The sequence below is a fragment of the Hevea brasiliensis genome, chromosome 16 (assembly GCF_030052815.1).
Source record: "Hevea brasiliensis isolate MT/VB/25A 57/8 chromosome 16, ASM3005281v1, whole genome shotgun sequence".
NCBI lineage: Eukaryota > Viridiplantae > Streptophyta > Magnoliopsida > Malpighiales > Euphorbiaceae > Hevea > Hevea brasiliensis.
In genome coordinates this window covers 69,940,615-69,958,474 of record NC_079508.1, presented here as the reverse complement: position 1 = coordinate 69,958,474, position 17,860 = coordinate 69,940,615, and the positions used below count along the sequence as shown (strand labels likewise).

At 34.7% G+C, this 17,860-nt stretch overlaps 2 protein-coding genes across 4 annotated transcripts; one reads left to right on the top strand and one right to left on the bottom strand.

Annotated features, from left to right (window-relative positions):
• Window positions 1-63: 63 nt before the first annotated feature.
• LOC110664131 (uncharacterized) lies at window positions 64-4,972 on the bottom strand. 3 transcript variants are annotated; one of them, XM_021823690.2, is made up of 7 exons: window positions 4,545-4,972; window positions 3,308-3,643; window positions 2,745-2,900; window positions 2,070-2,401; window positions 1,184-1,712; window positions 1,050-1,082; window positions 64-783 (listed from the first exon to the last, which is right to left on the bottom strand). In XM_021823690.2, the coding sequence occupies exons 1-7, from the start codon at window positions 4,699-4,701 to the stop codon at window positions 308-310; spliced, it is 2,019 nt and encodes a 672-aa protein (XP_021679382.2). In that variant the 5' UTR covers window positions 4,702-4,972; the 3' UTR covers window positions 64-307. The 3 variants fall into 3 exon arrangements, with proteins under 3 accessions (XP_021679382.2, XP_021679381.2, XP_021679380.2); XM_021823689.2 differs by having other exon boundaries at window positions 1,184-1,718; window positions 3,308-3,640; XM_021823688.2 differs by having other exon boundaries at window positions 1,184-1,718; window positions 4,545-4,971.
• Window positions 4,973-8,131: 3,159 nt separating this feature from the next.
• On the top strand, window positions 8,132-17,857 carry LOC110664133 (E4 SUMO-protein ligase PIAL2). The gene is made up of 16 exons (XM_058138335.1): window positions 8,132-8,408; window positions 9,607-9,679; window positions 10,268-10,333; window positions 10,942-11,007; window positions 11,108-11,190; window positions 11,869-11,920; window positions 12,004-12,075; window positions 12,748-12,815; window positions 12,906-12,954; window positions 13,030-13,114; window positions 13,213-13,314; window positions 13,460-13,511; window positions 13,969-14,020; window positions 15,455-15,571; window positions 15,658-16,527; window positions 16,811-17,857. The coding sequence occupies exons 1-16, from the start codon at window positions 8,200-8,202 to the stop codon at window positions 17,549-17,551; spliced, it is 2,757 nt and encodes a 918-aa protein (XP_057994318.1). The 5' UTR covers window positions 8,132-8,199; the 3' UTR covers window positions 17,552-17,857.
• Window positions 17,858-17,860: the final 3 nt, after the last annotated feature.

Here is a 17,860-nt window from a genome sequence, read left to right as displayed (position 1 = left end):
TTATTACCTATTTTTGATGGATTGAAGTACTTATTAATTAACCCATTGAAGCTGTCTACGAAATGAAAAAACTGAAATTTCTATTGCCTCATAAATGCTCTACACAAGGCAAAGAATTTCTCTGCTGTGAACTACAAGTCTCCTTAATGTTACAACATCCCTGTTCAACGCTCGATCAACGGTTACAACAGATTCCATCTCACCTACAGTGTAACCCTACAACAACCCCGCTATATACATCAACCCAGTTTGGCAGGTCATGCAGCGCCAGCAATGACTCATCCCAATAGCTGGGAATGGCATTTTATCAATCCTGCCTGTCACGTTCCCGGTTCCAATCCATTCGCATTAATTTACGTACCTTTTGTTGGCCGTTGCAAGCTCTATTCAGAACCTTTGCTGGCGGTGGCATCATGCATGACTGCTTTACACTGTAGGCACTCGAGTCCCTAACTGATTTGTTGGGCGATGATCTACTCGACTTCGGCGTAGACCAATTTATTGGGCCCTTTCGCACGCCATTGATATGCACAACATCCTTCTTGTTCTCACTTGTTGAGAGTCTAGGCCTCTTAGAGGTCAATGTTTGGTCCACATTTCTAATCAAAGTGGATGATGCAAACAATTCTTCATGTTTCTCATTTGATTTTGATTTGCGAGCTTTCATCACCTTTTGTGAAGGCTTTTTTGGCCACTTCATTCCAACTTGGTTTAGCCTCGAGGTACTTGTGGTAATCTCACACAAGGTTTGAGCAGCTGCTAGTACTCTTGGACAATGTTCAACTGTCACAAAGAAAAACACAAATGATAGGGTGAATACCAACCAACGAGATTCAGTTCAAGTGGTGTTAATTTGCAAATTCCTTGAGTTTTCCTTTTTCCCAATCAAACAAAAGCCCATCACAGGCAGCACTCATGTCCCCATTTTATTCCATAGAATTTTAAAATAAATTTGCAAATCGCTATCATGCATACACAAACAAACAACAAATGGTGGCAAAGTCTCAATTATTGAAGGAACAAAGTTACAAGTAACTGTAAAATCGTACCATTTCCTTCATTCTTGAGGTTTAAAGATGATTCTGCATTTGGAAGAAAAATGAATTAATTAAAACTACTATAAAGGATTTCCATACATCTGAGATAAATTCAAGTCTCAAAAGGCCACCCTGAAAGAACTAACCCTTCATGCAAGTATTGCCTAGATGAATGTGGCATGTCATAGAAGCTGCTGCTATTGATGAACCCCACTCGCAATGAGTAACAGACATAGATGAAGCAAAATTACTTTCTAGGATAGCCAGCTTTGGTCCACTTGAAGGAACTAGGGTCTCATCATATGCAAAGGACTCCAAATTTGTAAAACAACTAGAGGTAATCCCAAGTGAATTGAGAGAGTTTCCCATTTTCACCCATCTACCTTGGCATGTGCTCCTACTTGCTAAAAGCTTAACTGCATCAGAATTGGTTCTACAATGCCCACTAAAAGTTTGTGACCAGGGAAAAGGTGACAAGCTTGGCCGGCGAGATGTTTGCTTGCCTGTACGTGGATCAGGAGCATTCCTTGAAGATACAGCAGGCTTGGCTGCATCCAGAAGCAAAGACTCCAAATCCTTGGGTGGAGGAAGTGCTAAGCGTTCCAATGTATCTTTAGGTTGGTCAAATGAAAAATTGAGCAAATTAGCAGGAATTTCAGACCTGCCACAAGAATCCTGTAACTTCAAAAGGGAAGAAATAGCACATACATAATTAATGATTAGAATTTAATGTCTAAAGGAAAAGTAACGATAAAATCCAAGATCAAAGAGCTGCTAGCAGATTAGATTGATAAAGTGATCAATTGGCACACAGTACATCATATATGTTTAAAAAGTGATTCTGAAATTTTTTTTAAAGGCAAAGCTAAAAGTTGCATGCATAGCAAGAAAGGGGGGAAGGGAAGGAGAGAGAAAGAGAGAAAGGAAGAAGCAGTAGTAGTTTCAGCCGTTAAAATTCTCAAACTAGTCATTTAAGTCACATATCTCCTGTCCTGCATCCAGACAGCTATCTTAGATATTCTTTAAACTAACCTTGTTAGATGAAGATAGATCTGTTGTAGATGAATCACCATTATCTCCATTTCCCACAATAGAAATAGAGCTAGATTGGCATGTGGGGACTTTCTCATTGGAATAAGTATCTATCTCAGCAAAATTGTGGAACTGCACAGACGTAGGTAGCTGAAGAATAGAGCAAGCCTTTCTTACTGAATGCAGAATATGTTCAGTTGTGTTTGTTGCTTTCTTTCCCCTGTCTTTGCCCAAGCTAGGACACTCATAAGTGCCTTGAAGGAGATCATTCAATGATAAATCATCTACAAGTTTTGTTATGTCATGGACATCTGTCTTCAGACCATACAATCCTGACATAAATATCCAAATGAGCGCACAAGTCTTATATGAGTGAAAGAAAAAAAGGAAGAAAAAAATGGGTACCCCACAAAAGTAATCATCAGAGTGGAAATAGAATGGCATACTCTATATCCAGAAAGAAAAGATAAATGCAGAAAAAAGTGAAAAAAGAAAAATTACATATGATATAAACCACCTACTTTTAACAGCATAAAATGTTTCTGGTTAATGCAAAATAAAGTCCTTGTACCCATTGCAATAATGCATACATAGGCGAAGGCAAAATTTATGGAAGACCATTGCCATGAAAATCAATCATAAGATAGAAAAGTATTTTGTTTGACTATATCATACCAAATAAGTTGTTCCCCGCAGCAGCAGAATTGAAGTTCGCCAAACTGGCCTTCACAGAGAAGGAATCATATTTAACCTTTGTGGAAACTTTGAAATTTCTCCTATCCCCTCGTTTGCTGCCGCAGTTGTTCTTTTGTCTTGACGAATGAGCTTTCTCTAGCATGTAAATTTGCAATACCCACATAATTAGGACAAAAGATTTACTTGTATAGAGCCCACAACTAACAAAAAATATGCTTATCATCTTGCAGAACTAGATATATACTCATTGACTAATTGGTTACTGTTACTGTTTCATCTCTAGTTGCTTACTTTTTCATTGCATCAATTTTGAATACAATGTTCAATTTATGGAGAATCACCACATACAATGTAAGGATTACCACCATATATTTGAACATATGCATGTTGCAAACAAAATAAATGCACTGAAATTTTTTACATAATGACAACAGCGCTAGCACTGTTACATAAATACAAAACTTCCACTAATCAAAACTTCAAGTAAACATGCAGATTTTATACCAAACAGTTAGTAGCCTTTTAGAGGAACATGGCATTACCTTGAGAGTCACATTTTGTCGGATGTGATCCCAGCTTATCAGACGGAACCTTCGTGTCATCAACTGCAGCTGGACCTGTAGTATCTTCTGATAGAGCTATCCATGGTCTTTTATGACATCCACTACCACTTCTTGACATTTGTCCTGATTTTCGCTGTACCTGCACTTCTTCAGGCCTTGGAACCCGTGAAGGCCCATTGGCACCATCACAACGGCGCTGTTTAGACACACCTTCACTCAGAAAGCTGGGCAGCTGGCTAGCATGCCGACAAAGTTCAGAATCTGGAGCCTTATTCAATGGTGTTGACTCCAAAAAATTTGCTGTGCTTGTCACTTCTGTCCAATTACATTCAAAGGCGCATGAATTTAAAATATATAGTTACAGGAATAAAAATGAAAAAAAAAAGTACACACCCACAAACAGCCAAGAGATGATGTATAAACCATATAAAATATATGGACAAGAACTTAATTGAAATTAGTAAGTTCCAAATTAGTTATTAAAACCAAAAATCCTTCCCAGTTAAACTTCCCACAAGCATTTCTGGAGCTACTGTCACATTTAGAAGTTCAAGTGTGCAAATCTTGACTGTAGCTTACAGAGGCAACTTTTTCTTCTGCTCATATATGTTGAACCAGAAGCACTATCCCTTCCTGAACTACCATATAAGCAGTTACTTCATTACAACATGATAACATTTCTTCCATAAATCCCTACTTACCACAGAATTATCTGCAAGCTAGCTATCACTTTAACACAGACTAAAAGAAATTGTAGATACAGATGGAAAAACAAAAAAAAAATAATAAAAAGAGTCATTCACCCAATCCAGCAATTTCTCTGGCCCTAGGAAGCTTAGCTTCTAATTTTTACAAGCCATAAGTCTTGCACCAGCATGACTAGATCGGAGCTTTTCCCTAACTTTAATGCTACCCGTAGCCTTTAACCATTTTCTCCCTCTAAGTCAGTCGCCAAGCAAAAGCTCTCGTTTCCCTCTGAAATCATAGGTGATTGCCATAAACAAAGCATACCCAGGTTCAAAAAAAAGGAGTTCAGAGCTAAAAGTTAGCTGAAATTATCACAAAATGAAGTAATAAGGGATCAAAAGAAGTTCCTTCCGACACAATCTAAGGCTTAATAAGCTTAAACACGAGGTAGATTTGAAAATAAACGATAAAACGAACAAATTCCCGTATATGCTTCAAATTAGGATAACAATTAAGGCAAAGGCATCACCTTTTTCACTACGCAAAGAGTTGCACAGCTCACGGCTCGACTCGCAAGCCGCAGCCTCCGCCTCCATCACCGTAACCCTATCTCCACCAGACCCTTCCGATCCCATGAGCTTCGTTGCCGCCACATCCACAGGATAATTCAACTCCACAGCATCCATAACCAATAGTTAGACCTCACAGCGAGCAAATTGATAACAACCAACGGCACATACCTCGCGATCTGGAACGACAGGGTCAAGAGCGAGCAGAACGGGGCCGTTTTGACGCGCTGTCGGAGAAACCGATGAGGGGAAGCGAGGATTTGGAGGGAGAAAGTGAGGGAAAGTAAAGGAGACTGAAGAGTTTGGAAGTGAAGAGCATGTGTGCGGCGAGGTGGAGGCTAGAGAGAGGAGGTGTACTATTAGGGCTAAAAATGGAGATGAGAAAATGAGGTATATATAGTTTTCGGGATTTGGTCAGTTTAGTTTCGAAATGGTCCGTCGGGAGGGAATATTCCGATGGGCGTTAGCGTCAGGCGATCCATTAACGCCTGGCATTTGATGAGAGGGGCATTTTGGTCATTGCAGTTTCCCTGACGTGCCTTATCCAATCAGAAATTGCTGTGGGGTCATTTTTGTCGTATAATTTTTTTACTTTGCTATTTCGAACGAGAAAATTAGTCAGCCGTAATCCACGTGTTGGAACTGACCATGGAAAATGCAGCCGGTCTCAGCCTAATATATTCAACGTTAGAATGGAATTACCAGGAAACCCCTGAGGGGAAACCATTGACAGAAGTCGGCAACATAACGATTTAGGCAAAATGAGTTATCAATGAGAACGGATGACTTTAATAAAATATATATATATATATATATATATTTATGAGAAACCAAATGGCCGGATTTATTATGTAATTACATGGAAATTCTTACCTACTGTATCATGTATAAATTAATTTATATATTTAATTAATTATAATTTAAATTTTATATTTTTTATAAGCTTAAATTTGTTTGCTAATTCATACGCTAAATTTAATTTTGAGTCTAATTGGATATTAATAGAAAGTTCGTAGAATAATAAGGTTTTTCATCTTTGTATTATCTATATTTTACCATCAAGTTAACATGATCTCTATCTTCTTTCTAAATTATGATAAATATATAATGGATATTTATATTTGACGAACCTTTAGAAAATCGCCTAAACCAAAATGCATATGATTTTAACCATAAGGATAGTAGCGTAATAAAATGTTTATTTTATAAATAGTTTTTTAATATGACTTTATTTTGTTTAAAAATATATATTTTGTTGTCAAATTAAGTGGAGTCACAGTAGTTGGAGGGCTTGCATCACACTTGTCATTTTAGCAATTGTTTTTACCTTCAAGATGGTTAATATAATGAAATTTGGTAATTTAATCCTTTTTTAAGTAGGAAATTAGACAAGTGAGATTTAAATAAGGTTTGTTAAGTGAGTTATATATTTTAATAATTTAATTAGATTATAGATGATAAGTATAGGGTACTCACGATATTACTATACTGAACCTGATTAATATTTTTAAAACTTAAAATCGTTTTAAATTCAATTAAAATTTATTATTAACGAATCAAATTTGTTTCAAATCTAATTATTATTATTATTTAAAAAAATTTAAATCTATTTAATTTTATATATTTAATTAATAATATATGTAAAAATTATTTTTTTATTAATAATTTATATTTTAAAATTTTTAAAGTTTCATAGAATATTTAAATTTTATTTACAATAAAATATATAAAATTTTATAAATACTATTATAAAAAGTATATATTTAATTATATATTTATATAAATAAATTTAAATAATAATATTTAATATGCAAAACTCGAATTCAACTCTAACCCTTCATGGTATTATTTCTCAAACTTAAACCCATTTCAACTTAATTACATTACATAAATTTATCTTATCAGAGTTTGATCGAGTCAGGTACCTATAAAAATCTTATCCTTTATCATCATAAACTAAATTAGACTATACAGTTTCACTAGTTTTAACATATAATTGTACATTAATTAATTTAAAAATTAATTTTAAATATTTCAACAAATTTATATTTAAAAAACTTTTACAAACATAGAATCATGCAATGATTTTAACTGATGAATATAAAACTGCTGAGTAGGTTAATACAGAGACCAGACTGCAGACCCTTAAGAGCCGGTTCAGCATACAAGTCCAACTAAACACCGAGTTCCAATACATAAAAGGACCTAAAAAGGCTAGCCTTTGACAAAAATTCACCTCAAATGCCCATAGAAAGCCGAACCCTAAAGCTAACAGAGTAAATAAAAACGAGTGCATTTGAACTCTCAACAGAAAACCAGCGTCCTTTTCTTTTTTTCTCCTTTTACTATAAATTATTATGTATTTTATTTTATTATCTGAGTAACGTTCAAATAATAGAAAGTATGAATTTTTTTTTCATAAAAATATAAAAATTTAATAATTTTTAAGTTAAACTTATAAAAATATCATAAAGTTTAACAGTAATAAATTATTATTATTATTAAATAAAATATGACCAATTGAATTTAAGGCAATTATAATTTTAGGTTTTAATCAATAGAGTCTAGTTGAATCTACGTTTCATTATCTTCCATTTTTTTTAATATTATTTGAATTTAATTAAATTGCCGAATCAACCATAGATTCTAGTCCAGAATTGAGAGAGGGATCAAAATTCATCTCTATATAAAGTTCATAGCTAATTTAATGTATAAATTATTGATTAATACTGAGTTTAAATTTAATTAAAATTAAATTCAGTTGAATTTAAAGTCTAAACTGATTATCGACCAAATCCACTTACCATGATAGCACTAAAAATATAATCTATATGATTATATCAAAAATAAATATATTTGTTACTATTCGTAATTTATATATATAATAATAAAATTTCCAAGCTCCTGTAAGTTTTTATTTAAGATTTTTTTAAATATAATTATTATGATAATTATTGAAAAAAAATATTTTTAAAATATAATAACTAAAACAATTTGAATTAAATTAAATATATTTTAATTATAAAAACGTTAATATTAATTATAATAAATTAAAATTTAAAATAAAAATAAACAACCCCTAAATTCAAGCATTTTTTAAACCCGACATGAACCATCTTTTATTTACTGTGCGCCCTGATTAAATCCATCGCGCTTGTTTAAACTTTTGGCCTCCATTTCTCCCTGGATAACAACTCGTATATAAAAAATATTTTTTATTATTTAATTATAATATTAAATTAATAATATTTGTTTATTATATATATAAATATATTTATATTTTAATAAAATTTATAAAATTTAAAAAATAATTTTATTTTTTAAAAAATAATTTAATTTTTTTAAAAAAAATATTTTTTATTAATAATTCTTTTTAGTACTTTTAAATATTAAAAAATATAAAAAATATTTTTAATATTTTCCACAAACAAAAAGAGCCTGATTAATTTTTTTTTTTTAAATGATTGGATCCATCTAGAGCATAGTGCTCTCTACGTGGCTTTTTAATAAATTATGTGAGTTTCGGAGGTATATTTAATAATTTGCCATTTCTTTTTCTGTAATTAATCGCTTTTCAACAGTTTTACAAACTCCACACACGCAGGCAGAGAGTCGATGACGGGAACGACGATGCCGCCGGTGTCTGCGGGGCCAAGCCTGACGGTAGGGTCAGGGCAGGCTGTGGGGCCGGGGAAGAAGACGTCGGCGTCGTTCGCGAACTTTTTCAGAGTAGCTGCTGTAGCCGAGCGATTGGCCACACATCTCCAACCTGGCAGCGCTAGCAACCCCACTGAATTCTTTGGTCTCTGCCTCTCTCTTGCTAGGTATCTACATAATATCTGTTTATGTAAATTATAATGTCCATTTTCTACTTAAAGATGCTTGATTTTGATTTATTTGTAGCTTGTTAAGTTTCTTAGGGTTCTCAATCTCAATTTAGCTTTTGGTTAGCTGACCGGTGTTTCAGTGGACTTCAGATGGGAAATGTGAGATGGTTTAGTATTTATACTGGTAGTGAGATTACAAGCATTTTTCTTGGAAATGACGTAATATAATTTTTTGTTTGTTCTTTCTTTCTTTTCCCTCCAATTTCAGTTTTTTACTTGGTTAATCATCAGATGGTTGGTTGGAAGTTATGAATTCTTGGAGAATTTGAAGTGTGCGAACCCTTCTATAGTCAGTTCAGTTCAAAAAAAATATATATATTAGGTTAGTGAGCTAAAAAACCACTTCTTGGTTTTATGCTGTTAATGATGAAAATGTATTCAAAACTGTGAAAAAAAAGAAAAAAAGTGAAGGGAGATGGTGGCAGACTTGCTTACTTTTTGAAGAATATAGGTAGTTTAGGTTGAGGGATGACTCTATCATCAATAACATCCAGAGCCACCTTTTTTTGGTGTTTTATTTTTCTTTTAAGTTCTTTGAGGGTTTCACAGTTAGGAGGGTTTTATGAAACTACCTAACGTGCCTTGATCTGTGGAGTGATGGAATAGTTCAATATGTTTGCAAGAACTACTTAGTTGTTTATTGAATTCTAGGTAAGTTCTTCCCTCCTGCAAAATGCAATATCACCCTGAAGCCTCTGTGTCCATAAGAAGGTCTATGCTAATTATTTGCTAGTTTATGTGAAAGTTGGGTGAGTTCTTGAGGCTGATGACCATAGTGAGAACTATGCTTATGAAGATATTAGTTCGGCTGAACACCATGTTAGGAGAATTCCATATGAAGTAAAAAATACTTAAAAGTTTTTTGAAGGTATAGTTTGACACTGATTAATAGCAGTTCCAAAGTAATTGTTGTTGTCATATCAAACCTTTCTGATTGATGTAGCAATGTTTGGTGTGATTTATATTATTTCTGGGCAGTTTTTCATGGTGGATGCAATACAGTTTGGAGTTCCTACTACTTCTATGTTATAAATTACAGGATCTGAATACGATAAGAGGACTATAATAATTGTTATTATTTTAGTTTTTGTGATTTTTTTTCTGGAATTGATTAGATTTACTATGACAAATACAGAGGCATTGATTATGCAGTTGCAAACAACGAGGTTCCACCCAAAGCTCAAGATTTACCTTTATTATTGAAACAGGTAACTCCACTCATGTCATATTTTGTTAATTCTAAACGTTCAGTTCTTTTAGTTGCATGCATCTGCCAGTAACTATCTTAATGAGGAAGCCAAAGTGTTGATATTGAGACCTGCGTTAGAGTTTTTAAACATAGATATCTATTAAAAATATTGAGTTTTAATGTTGAATTTCTTCTAGTAGTGATTTTTATTAATTTAATTATTAATATGAGCCTCAAGTTATTGGAATTAAAATGTTTTGAGACATTCAAGTGAACTATAAAATGTGAAAAAAGGGAACCATTACACATTGTACATTTAACTTGTTATATAATATATTTGCATGGAATTCAATAATAATTTTCCTTTTCTTTTGGTCATCAATAGCTAAAATAAGTGTGTAGATGAACATGATCAAAAGAGAAGAAAAAAGAAGTCAAATAATTGAGTGAATTGTTGGATGAAAACTGTCCCAATCCACCAGTGGAAACTAGGCTTTTTCTGGTGCTTAATAGATGAACTAATTGTTGTTCTTATTCTTGTCCATAAGAAAATTTTTGTTTTGGAGCAAGTTGTCATGCTTATGTTTATTTTTCCTCTTCTGCATAGGTTTGCTTACGTAAAAATGATCTCTTCTTACAAGCAGCTATCATGGTTCTTATGATTTCTGTCAAGGTAAATGCAGCTAGTTATATGAATTTCAAGTAGTATGTATTGGTTGTGGTCTTCTACATTTCCGATTTTTATTTGAATGTGGAATAACTCTTAACATGTATTGCATGTTAGCATTTTGGTTCTGGTATAGTTGTATGGGTGACTAGGAACTATTGCTTGTTCTCATGTCATTATTCCAAGGCTTGCAACCACAATGGAAGTTCAAGTTTTGAGAATTGCTTATGTCTCCAAAACTTCCATTCTCTAAGGCCCTAGTTTGCTGAGGCATCCAAGTGATAGCCCCTATTCTTTCTGTTATTATGCTGGGACACTGACAAATGCAATGATAATTCTTTATCTGAAAAAATTGAAAATGTCGTTTTCTAATCTAATCAAATTTCTCTTTTGATGCCATTCATTCCTTTTATATAATTTTCCCTGCCATTTTTTACCCTTCTTTTTTTTTTTTTTAAGATTGCTTAAACTCTGATTTATTTGTACAACTATTTCTTTTATTTGATGTTTCTTTTTTTTTTGAAATCTTGCAGTCATATGCTATATATAAACCATAAATCTTTTATCCTCTTTTGTATTAAACATTCTTTTTAACCTTGTTTTTCACATGGTAGAACGCTTGTAAGATTGGATGGTTTTCAGATAAGGACTCTCAAGAACTGTTCACTTTTGCTAATGAGGTTTGCTACCAATTTTCATCCTTTTGTTGAGTGTGCATATGCTTTATGAGGCATTGATTATTTAGATCTTGATAATTTCTTCTTTCTGCTTCTTTCAAAGATCGGAAACAGTTTTTGTAGTCCAGGAGATGTTAATACTGTACTGAGTGATTCTCTTTCCATTATCTCGACAGTTATGTCCAGGTAAGAGCTGTAGCAGTGCTTGTATTTTACTTTTTATGGCAATCATATGCTGAGTGTTTCCTATTCTGTGCAGATGATGTCCACTTAATGTTTTTGACTATGTGGACTGTTGGGCAAGACTTAAAACAATCTTGAACTTCTTCTTTTGCTAGGGCTAGACGTGAATTATTATGTGGATAAGAGAAGAAGTAATATGATAACTGACTTCACTTATCAGTATGTTTAGTCAAATCACAAATGCTTCACATGCTTGACCATGTCTCTCAAGATCTTAAAACAGGTGTTATGTTGTCAATTTTGACATTGATACCGACTTACAAGTGTTGAGATTAAGTGCAAACTGCCTTCCCCTTCCTCTTTTTATTTCTAGTGAGAATGCCCTCCCTCTCTTTCTCTTTCTAGTGATAATGCCTAATGCTATCTGCATACTGTTGGCAGTTGATCCTATGGCACCCCCATTTTGACTTGCCTCCCATGCTAGTTGAGCGGGTGTGTGACTTGAGGGTATTGCAACCGAAATTTGTCAATATGACTGTCTTTTAAGATATAGCCTTGAATGTCATCCATTTCAGGGCAACTGCTCCTGAAATTTGTCAACATGGCTGTGTGTTTTGTGATATAGCGTTGAATGACTTGAGATAGCATTTGAGATTTATCACTATTGTTATATTTCTGCAGATTCTATCCATTGATGAAAATGGGGCAGATACTTACTTCTTTTGAAGTTAAGGTAGTTTCTTCCTCTTTTAACAATTTATGCCTACTTAGAGAAATGCATTAATCTGCATTAATCTATCTTTCTCTGATATGTAGCCTGGATATGGAGCATATGTAATTGATTTTCACATTTCAAAGAATACAAAACACTCTCCACAGGAAAAAATAGTAAGCATCTCATAACTTTGATTTTGTAGTCTATGGTGGTGTAAGATGCAATGTTTCACGTAAAATCTCTCTAGCTGCATCTTCTGATTTTATGATCCAGTTCATTGTAATCTTGTATGATCATCTAAATTAGTTCACCTGAGTTTAGCTCTAAATCAAAACTTTTGTTACTGCAACTATTTGCTAGAGTTGTTGCAATAGTTTCCTTCTAAAGATATGTCCTTCTAGCTGATTCATGTCTTTATTGCTTTAATACTTTTCTCAGTAATTTTTTGGTCCATTAAAATGTGTTGTCTGTTTTCTGCTGGCTTCATTTTATGAACCGAGATGAACTAGTTAATGCAAATCACATTCAGCAACATGTTCTGGTGATGAACATTTAATTTTGGGATTGCCACTGTGGAGGTCATCAATTATAGTAGCATATCAAAAGCTGTGTTGTATTACAGTAAATTCCAAGTGATAGACATGATCAATTGAGCAGACAAATTGCAGCACTTAGTCCTTGGTTTCCATCTTTACATATGCTTTTTTTTTCTCCCCTTTAGGGTACTCAGAATAGGATGATTGTTTATGGAAGTCATTCTGTATTTTACTCTTCCCATTGTCTTGTTTTAAGTCATTCTTTATTTTACTCTTCCCATTGTCTTGTTTTCTCTTTGTGGTCTACAGCGGTTGTTTGTCGTACAGAGAGATAATACAGAGACACCTGCTTGTATTATTAGTCCACAACAAGTGAAGTGGGAACCATCCTTCTCATCCCTTGATTTACTTTGTTGGTTTAGTTGTTAGAATATATTTTGATCACTTTTTTCTTTTCACCGTTGTAGTTTTCTGTTAAATGGAAAGGGAGTAGAGAGAAGAACTAACGTTTCAATGGTTGGTGTTATCACTCCTTAACTCTTTGTATTAGTTGATGCAAAGGCTGGATTTAACATTTTATTTTTTTTTTAGGACACTGGACCACAGCTTCCAACAAATGTGACAGCAATGCTTAAATATGGAACAAATCTTCTTCAAGCTGTTGGCCAGTTCAATGGTATACCTGGATGCAAGTGCTTCTTTTTTTAAGTATTATGATTTTGTTTTGTGATCCTTGTCTAACACTTTTAAAATTTTTTTTTTTTTTATTTGAAGGTCGTTATATCATAGTTGTTGCGTTTATGAGTATGACACCACTGCCGGAGATTCCTGTGCTACTAGATTATGTTCAGTCCGATGTTGCTGCTCCCGATCCAGGTATGCCTATGGGGAAAATAATAGAGCTGGGATATGGATTGTGTTTCCTTGGTTCTTTTTTTTTTTTTCCTAATCATTTATTAACTTATAGTGCCTTGCGACATATGTAACAGCTCCTTTTGTAACTCTTCTTTTGGTTTCTTAGATTCTGATATAATTGAGGGGCCATCACGTGTATCACTTAATTGCCCCATAAGGTAATTCCATGGTACTGGTTATTCAAAATTCTTTTATTATGATTACTCTTTAGGCTTTTTTGACTTTTATGAATGGATGCGTAGTCAATTTGCTTATTCTCTGTAGGGGGAGAGGTGAAAAAAGGAAAGAAAAAGAAAAACATTATTACTATTGATCTGCTGCAACTTATTAGTTTTGATATTGTTCAAGTTACTGGATAACCTGATGCTTCCAGTTGCAGGAACTTTCTTCCAATTAATCAACCTTTAAGGGAAGGGCACAATGTATGTTTCTGTTTGTTAAATTATGACAAATAGGCTTGATTGTTTCCCTTTCAATAGAAAAGAACAGTCCTAGTGCTGATAATTGGCAATTTAAATGTAATTTTATTATGACGTGATGCTTCCATTTGTCCTTTTGTGTTTTGAACCAAAATAAGCATTTCCCGTTGATTGACTTTCTGTGCGCCTCAAACAGCTATACGCGAATCAGAACTCCTGTCAAAGGACATACATGCAAACATCTTCAGGTGAGTAGGATCAAAAGCTGAATGACACTAAAAATAGCTGGATCATATTCATTTGTGTTATATTACCTTATGCAGTACCCTGACTTAGTAATCAAATAATGGGATAATAATGTGAAAGAGTCACTTTGCACATTTATACAGGTTTTCCTACTTCAATTACAATTATACTCCATCAAATAACATTTTGAGTGCCTAAACCTTCGGGATTTTCTGTTGAAGTGCTTAAACTTATTTTTTGTTTAATCAAGTTTGGGGTTTTCTGTTGAAGTGCTTAAACTTCTTTTTGTTCAATCAAGTACCCAAACTAGGTAAAAATTAGCAATCAAGCACCTTTGCACTTTTTTGGCAAGCAAAACTGCCAATATGGATTGAAATAATATAAAATTTCTTTACTTGTCACACCAATGGTCATGTGGAGTATTTGAAGGAAAAAAAAAAAAGTGACCTCACATACGCCACCTCTTTTCTTCTACTGCCCACACACTCTTTTACTCTCGTAGTCGATCCCACTATCCCTTCAAACCTTTAATCCCAATTTTATTTATATATGTTTTACACCAACACTTTTTTTGAACTTATTAAATTTGCAAATAGTAATAATAAGTTTGTCTTCATCTTAAACCAGCCAAAGAAAGACAATTAGAAAAGAAAAGGGGGGAGGGCTTACATCAAGAGAGAAAAGAGAAAGCAAGAAGAGGTTGGTGCTGGGGAGGAAAAGGGGGGCATGTTGCCAAGGCACATGATTTTTTTTTTTTTTGTTATTTTTTTAATTGAAGCAGTTTACACGTCTTAATGTGGGCAGTTAAACTAAATTTAATATTATTTTAATCCATCAGAACTTGTAATCATGGGAAAATAGCAAAAGCACTTGATTATGATTTTGTTCCATTCAAACGCTTGATTGTTGCACCAAAAGAAAAAAAATTCAGATACTGATTGAAAATACTAATAAGTTTATGACACCCAAAATGTTATTATCCTTAAATGAATGGTGTTTGGTTGTCCTTGATTTTATATGCTTTTTTGTGGATAATTATGGCATGATCTCACATTGAATGAGGGTTTAGCGTAGATGATGAATGATAATGGTTTGACTTTGCACACAATGTTTTCACTTCACATGCACTGCTATCTGACTTTGAAAATTTATACTGTTGGCATAAACTTGGTTCTGGTATCTCAAAGCATAATTCTGAAATTCGGAAGAATATTCTTAAGCTTGGGTAGTAGTTTTGTATGGTAAACCTCAATTGGGTAAAACTTTTAGAAGGTAAAGTACTTGAAGTAGAAGATGTTAAACTGTGAATACCTATTCTGGTCCTTCTGGAACTCAAGAAAATAAGGCTGTGAATATCAACATAATAAATTGCATTTTTCTGATTCCTCTTTTTGTTAATATGTGAGTTCATCATCTCTGATTCCAAATTGCTTCAGTGTTGTGATTTTAGTAACTTTGTTGATATAAATTCAAGAAGGCCATCTTGGCGTTGCCCACATTGTAATCAGCATGTCTGCTACACAGATATTCGTGTTGATCAGAACATGGTTAAGGCAAGTAGTTGTGGAGTTGGATTTGCCCTAGAATGAACACTTGTTTTTTCTTCCTCCCTCCTTTACATATTTGTGTTTGTTGCTAGGTTCTGAAAGAAGTGGCAGAGAATGTTGTTGACGTGATCATCTCTGCTGATGGGTCATGGCAGGCTATCATGGAAAGTGATGACAATGCAGATAAGACATGCGAAGAGACTGTTAATTGCCAGAAAGAAACACCTGGACAGCAAGGACCTGCTACTTCCTTAGTTGACCTTTCCATTGTTATGGATCTTACAGAGGATGACAATAGGATGGATGTCATAAGCACAAGTGATGTTGATGATGAGAAACCTTCTCAGGCTACTCTTCTAAGTCAATCTGTTGCCACTAACTTAACCATGCCAAATGCGGTTGACCAAAATGTTGCTAGTCGACTAGAGGATGACTTTTGGTCTGATGTTTACTTAAATCATGGATCTGGGACTTCCAATAATGGGATGCAAATGATTCATGGCACCTCTGGGATAACTGATGCCATTTCTCCTGTTCTTAACCGTGATGCTATGGTGCAAGGGAATAATAACTTCACTTCTTTATTGCAAAATCAAATTTCTGCTTCTGGGAATTTGCAACAGTCACAACTTGTGAATGCAGCTGTAAACAATGAGTATGGGAGGTTGACGCAGATACCCAGACATGTGAACAGAAATCCTATAGCAGTTCAGGCCCTCCCAGTTCAATCTCAAACATCAATTCGACAACAAAGACCAAGAACTAATTTGAATAGTGCAATTCCTAATGGGTCCTCTATTGCTTCTCAGGCTGCCCTGCCAATAACACCAACTTCAAATGGTTTCAATATGGGTTCCAATCATATGATGGACAGGCAGCAGCAACATCTGAGATCCCGTACAAATCCACATCAAGTGTTGGATAGGACTCCACCCTCATTGCAGCATCAGTCAACAGCACAGGTTATATTTCGTTAGTCTGCTATCCTTTGTTTTGTTGTGTCTTGCAGTTCTCATGTAGTTAATGTTGTTGCTATTATCATTGTCAGTAGCGGTAGGGATTTCTGTAACTTCGGCCAACTTTATTAGATGTCCTGTCTTCTAAATTCAGTTCATAATTGGAATCTTGCCTTCTAGCTTGGTGTACTTGATTTCATCTTTTTGGCAATATGCTTTCTTCATGTCTGCTTCCTGAGCCATTCAGTTTTCCTCTCTTGCATCTTCATGTGTTCTATATTTCTTGCAGAACCCGAATCATCCAGATCTATCATTTAATATGGGACAATCAGTCCAACAGGCTGCTGGTGTTTCAACTTCTAGTCAACGCCCAGGTGCTATTGGAGCATCTTCTGGGTTTCGGAATGAATCTCAGAATTTACATCAGCAGCAAGCTCTTAGGATGCCCCAATCCAGGAGTCCGTCTCCAAGTGTAGGTCGATCATCTCCAGCTCTTCCACTGAGTCAGACCCAGCAAGGGGTTGCACAAGTTGGGGCTGGCAATACTGCAGGTTTTCCAAATAGCCAACATACTAGGTTTACAACTGCTGCCCAACTAGCAGTCCAGATGGCTAGACAGCCACCATCAGTGCCAGTTCAAATTCCAACTTCCAGAGGGATCTCATACTCGAATACTGATGGGACTAGGGCACCAACAATGGTGCAGAGAGGAAATGTAGGAGCAGCAGCACAAGTGAATACTGGAACTGATGGTGTTGTGAATTTATCATCAGAGCAGAATTGGCGGCCAACAGGACGAATGCGTGGAAGCTTATCTGGTCAGGCAGCTGCCGCTTATGGTGACTTGATAATTCAGCCTACTCAACCAGCTTCAGGTCCAGCTCCACCACCTTCAGTGACCTCATCGCTACCTAGTTTTCCACCCCCTATACAGGCGTTTCTTGCTAACAGCAGGAATTTTTATGTTCCTCAGACCCAGAGTAACACTCAACCTGCAAGTGTGAATGGGAATTCTGGTACTCTGCCATGATTGCTATATTTTAATGGATTTATAGAATGGCCAGTTTTGCATCAGACGTCACCTATAAATTTTTTAAGTAGGTTGTTATCTTTGTACATTTGATGTAGTTAGGGTCACATCTTTTGGTTTGAAGTTTCCTGTGGTAGTTTGAAATGCATCTGATTTGAGCATTTATGTTCAAAAGATGCAAATTCAATAGCAGACTGGTTAGGAAAGTTTGCTTTATCCAACTTTGTTGTAGTTTTATCTGGGTTTTACCCACCACTTCTCGCCCCTCTGAGCATTTGCTTTGTGATGTGAGATTTTATTTTGTAATGG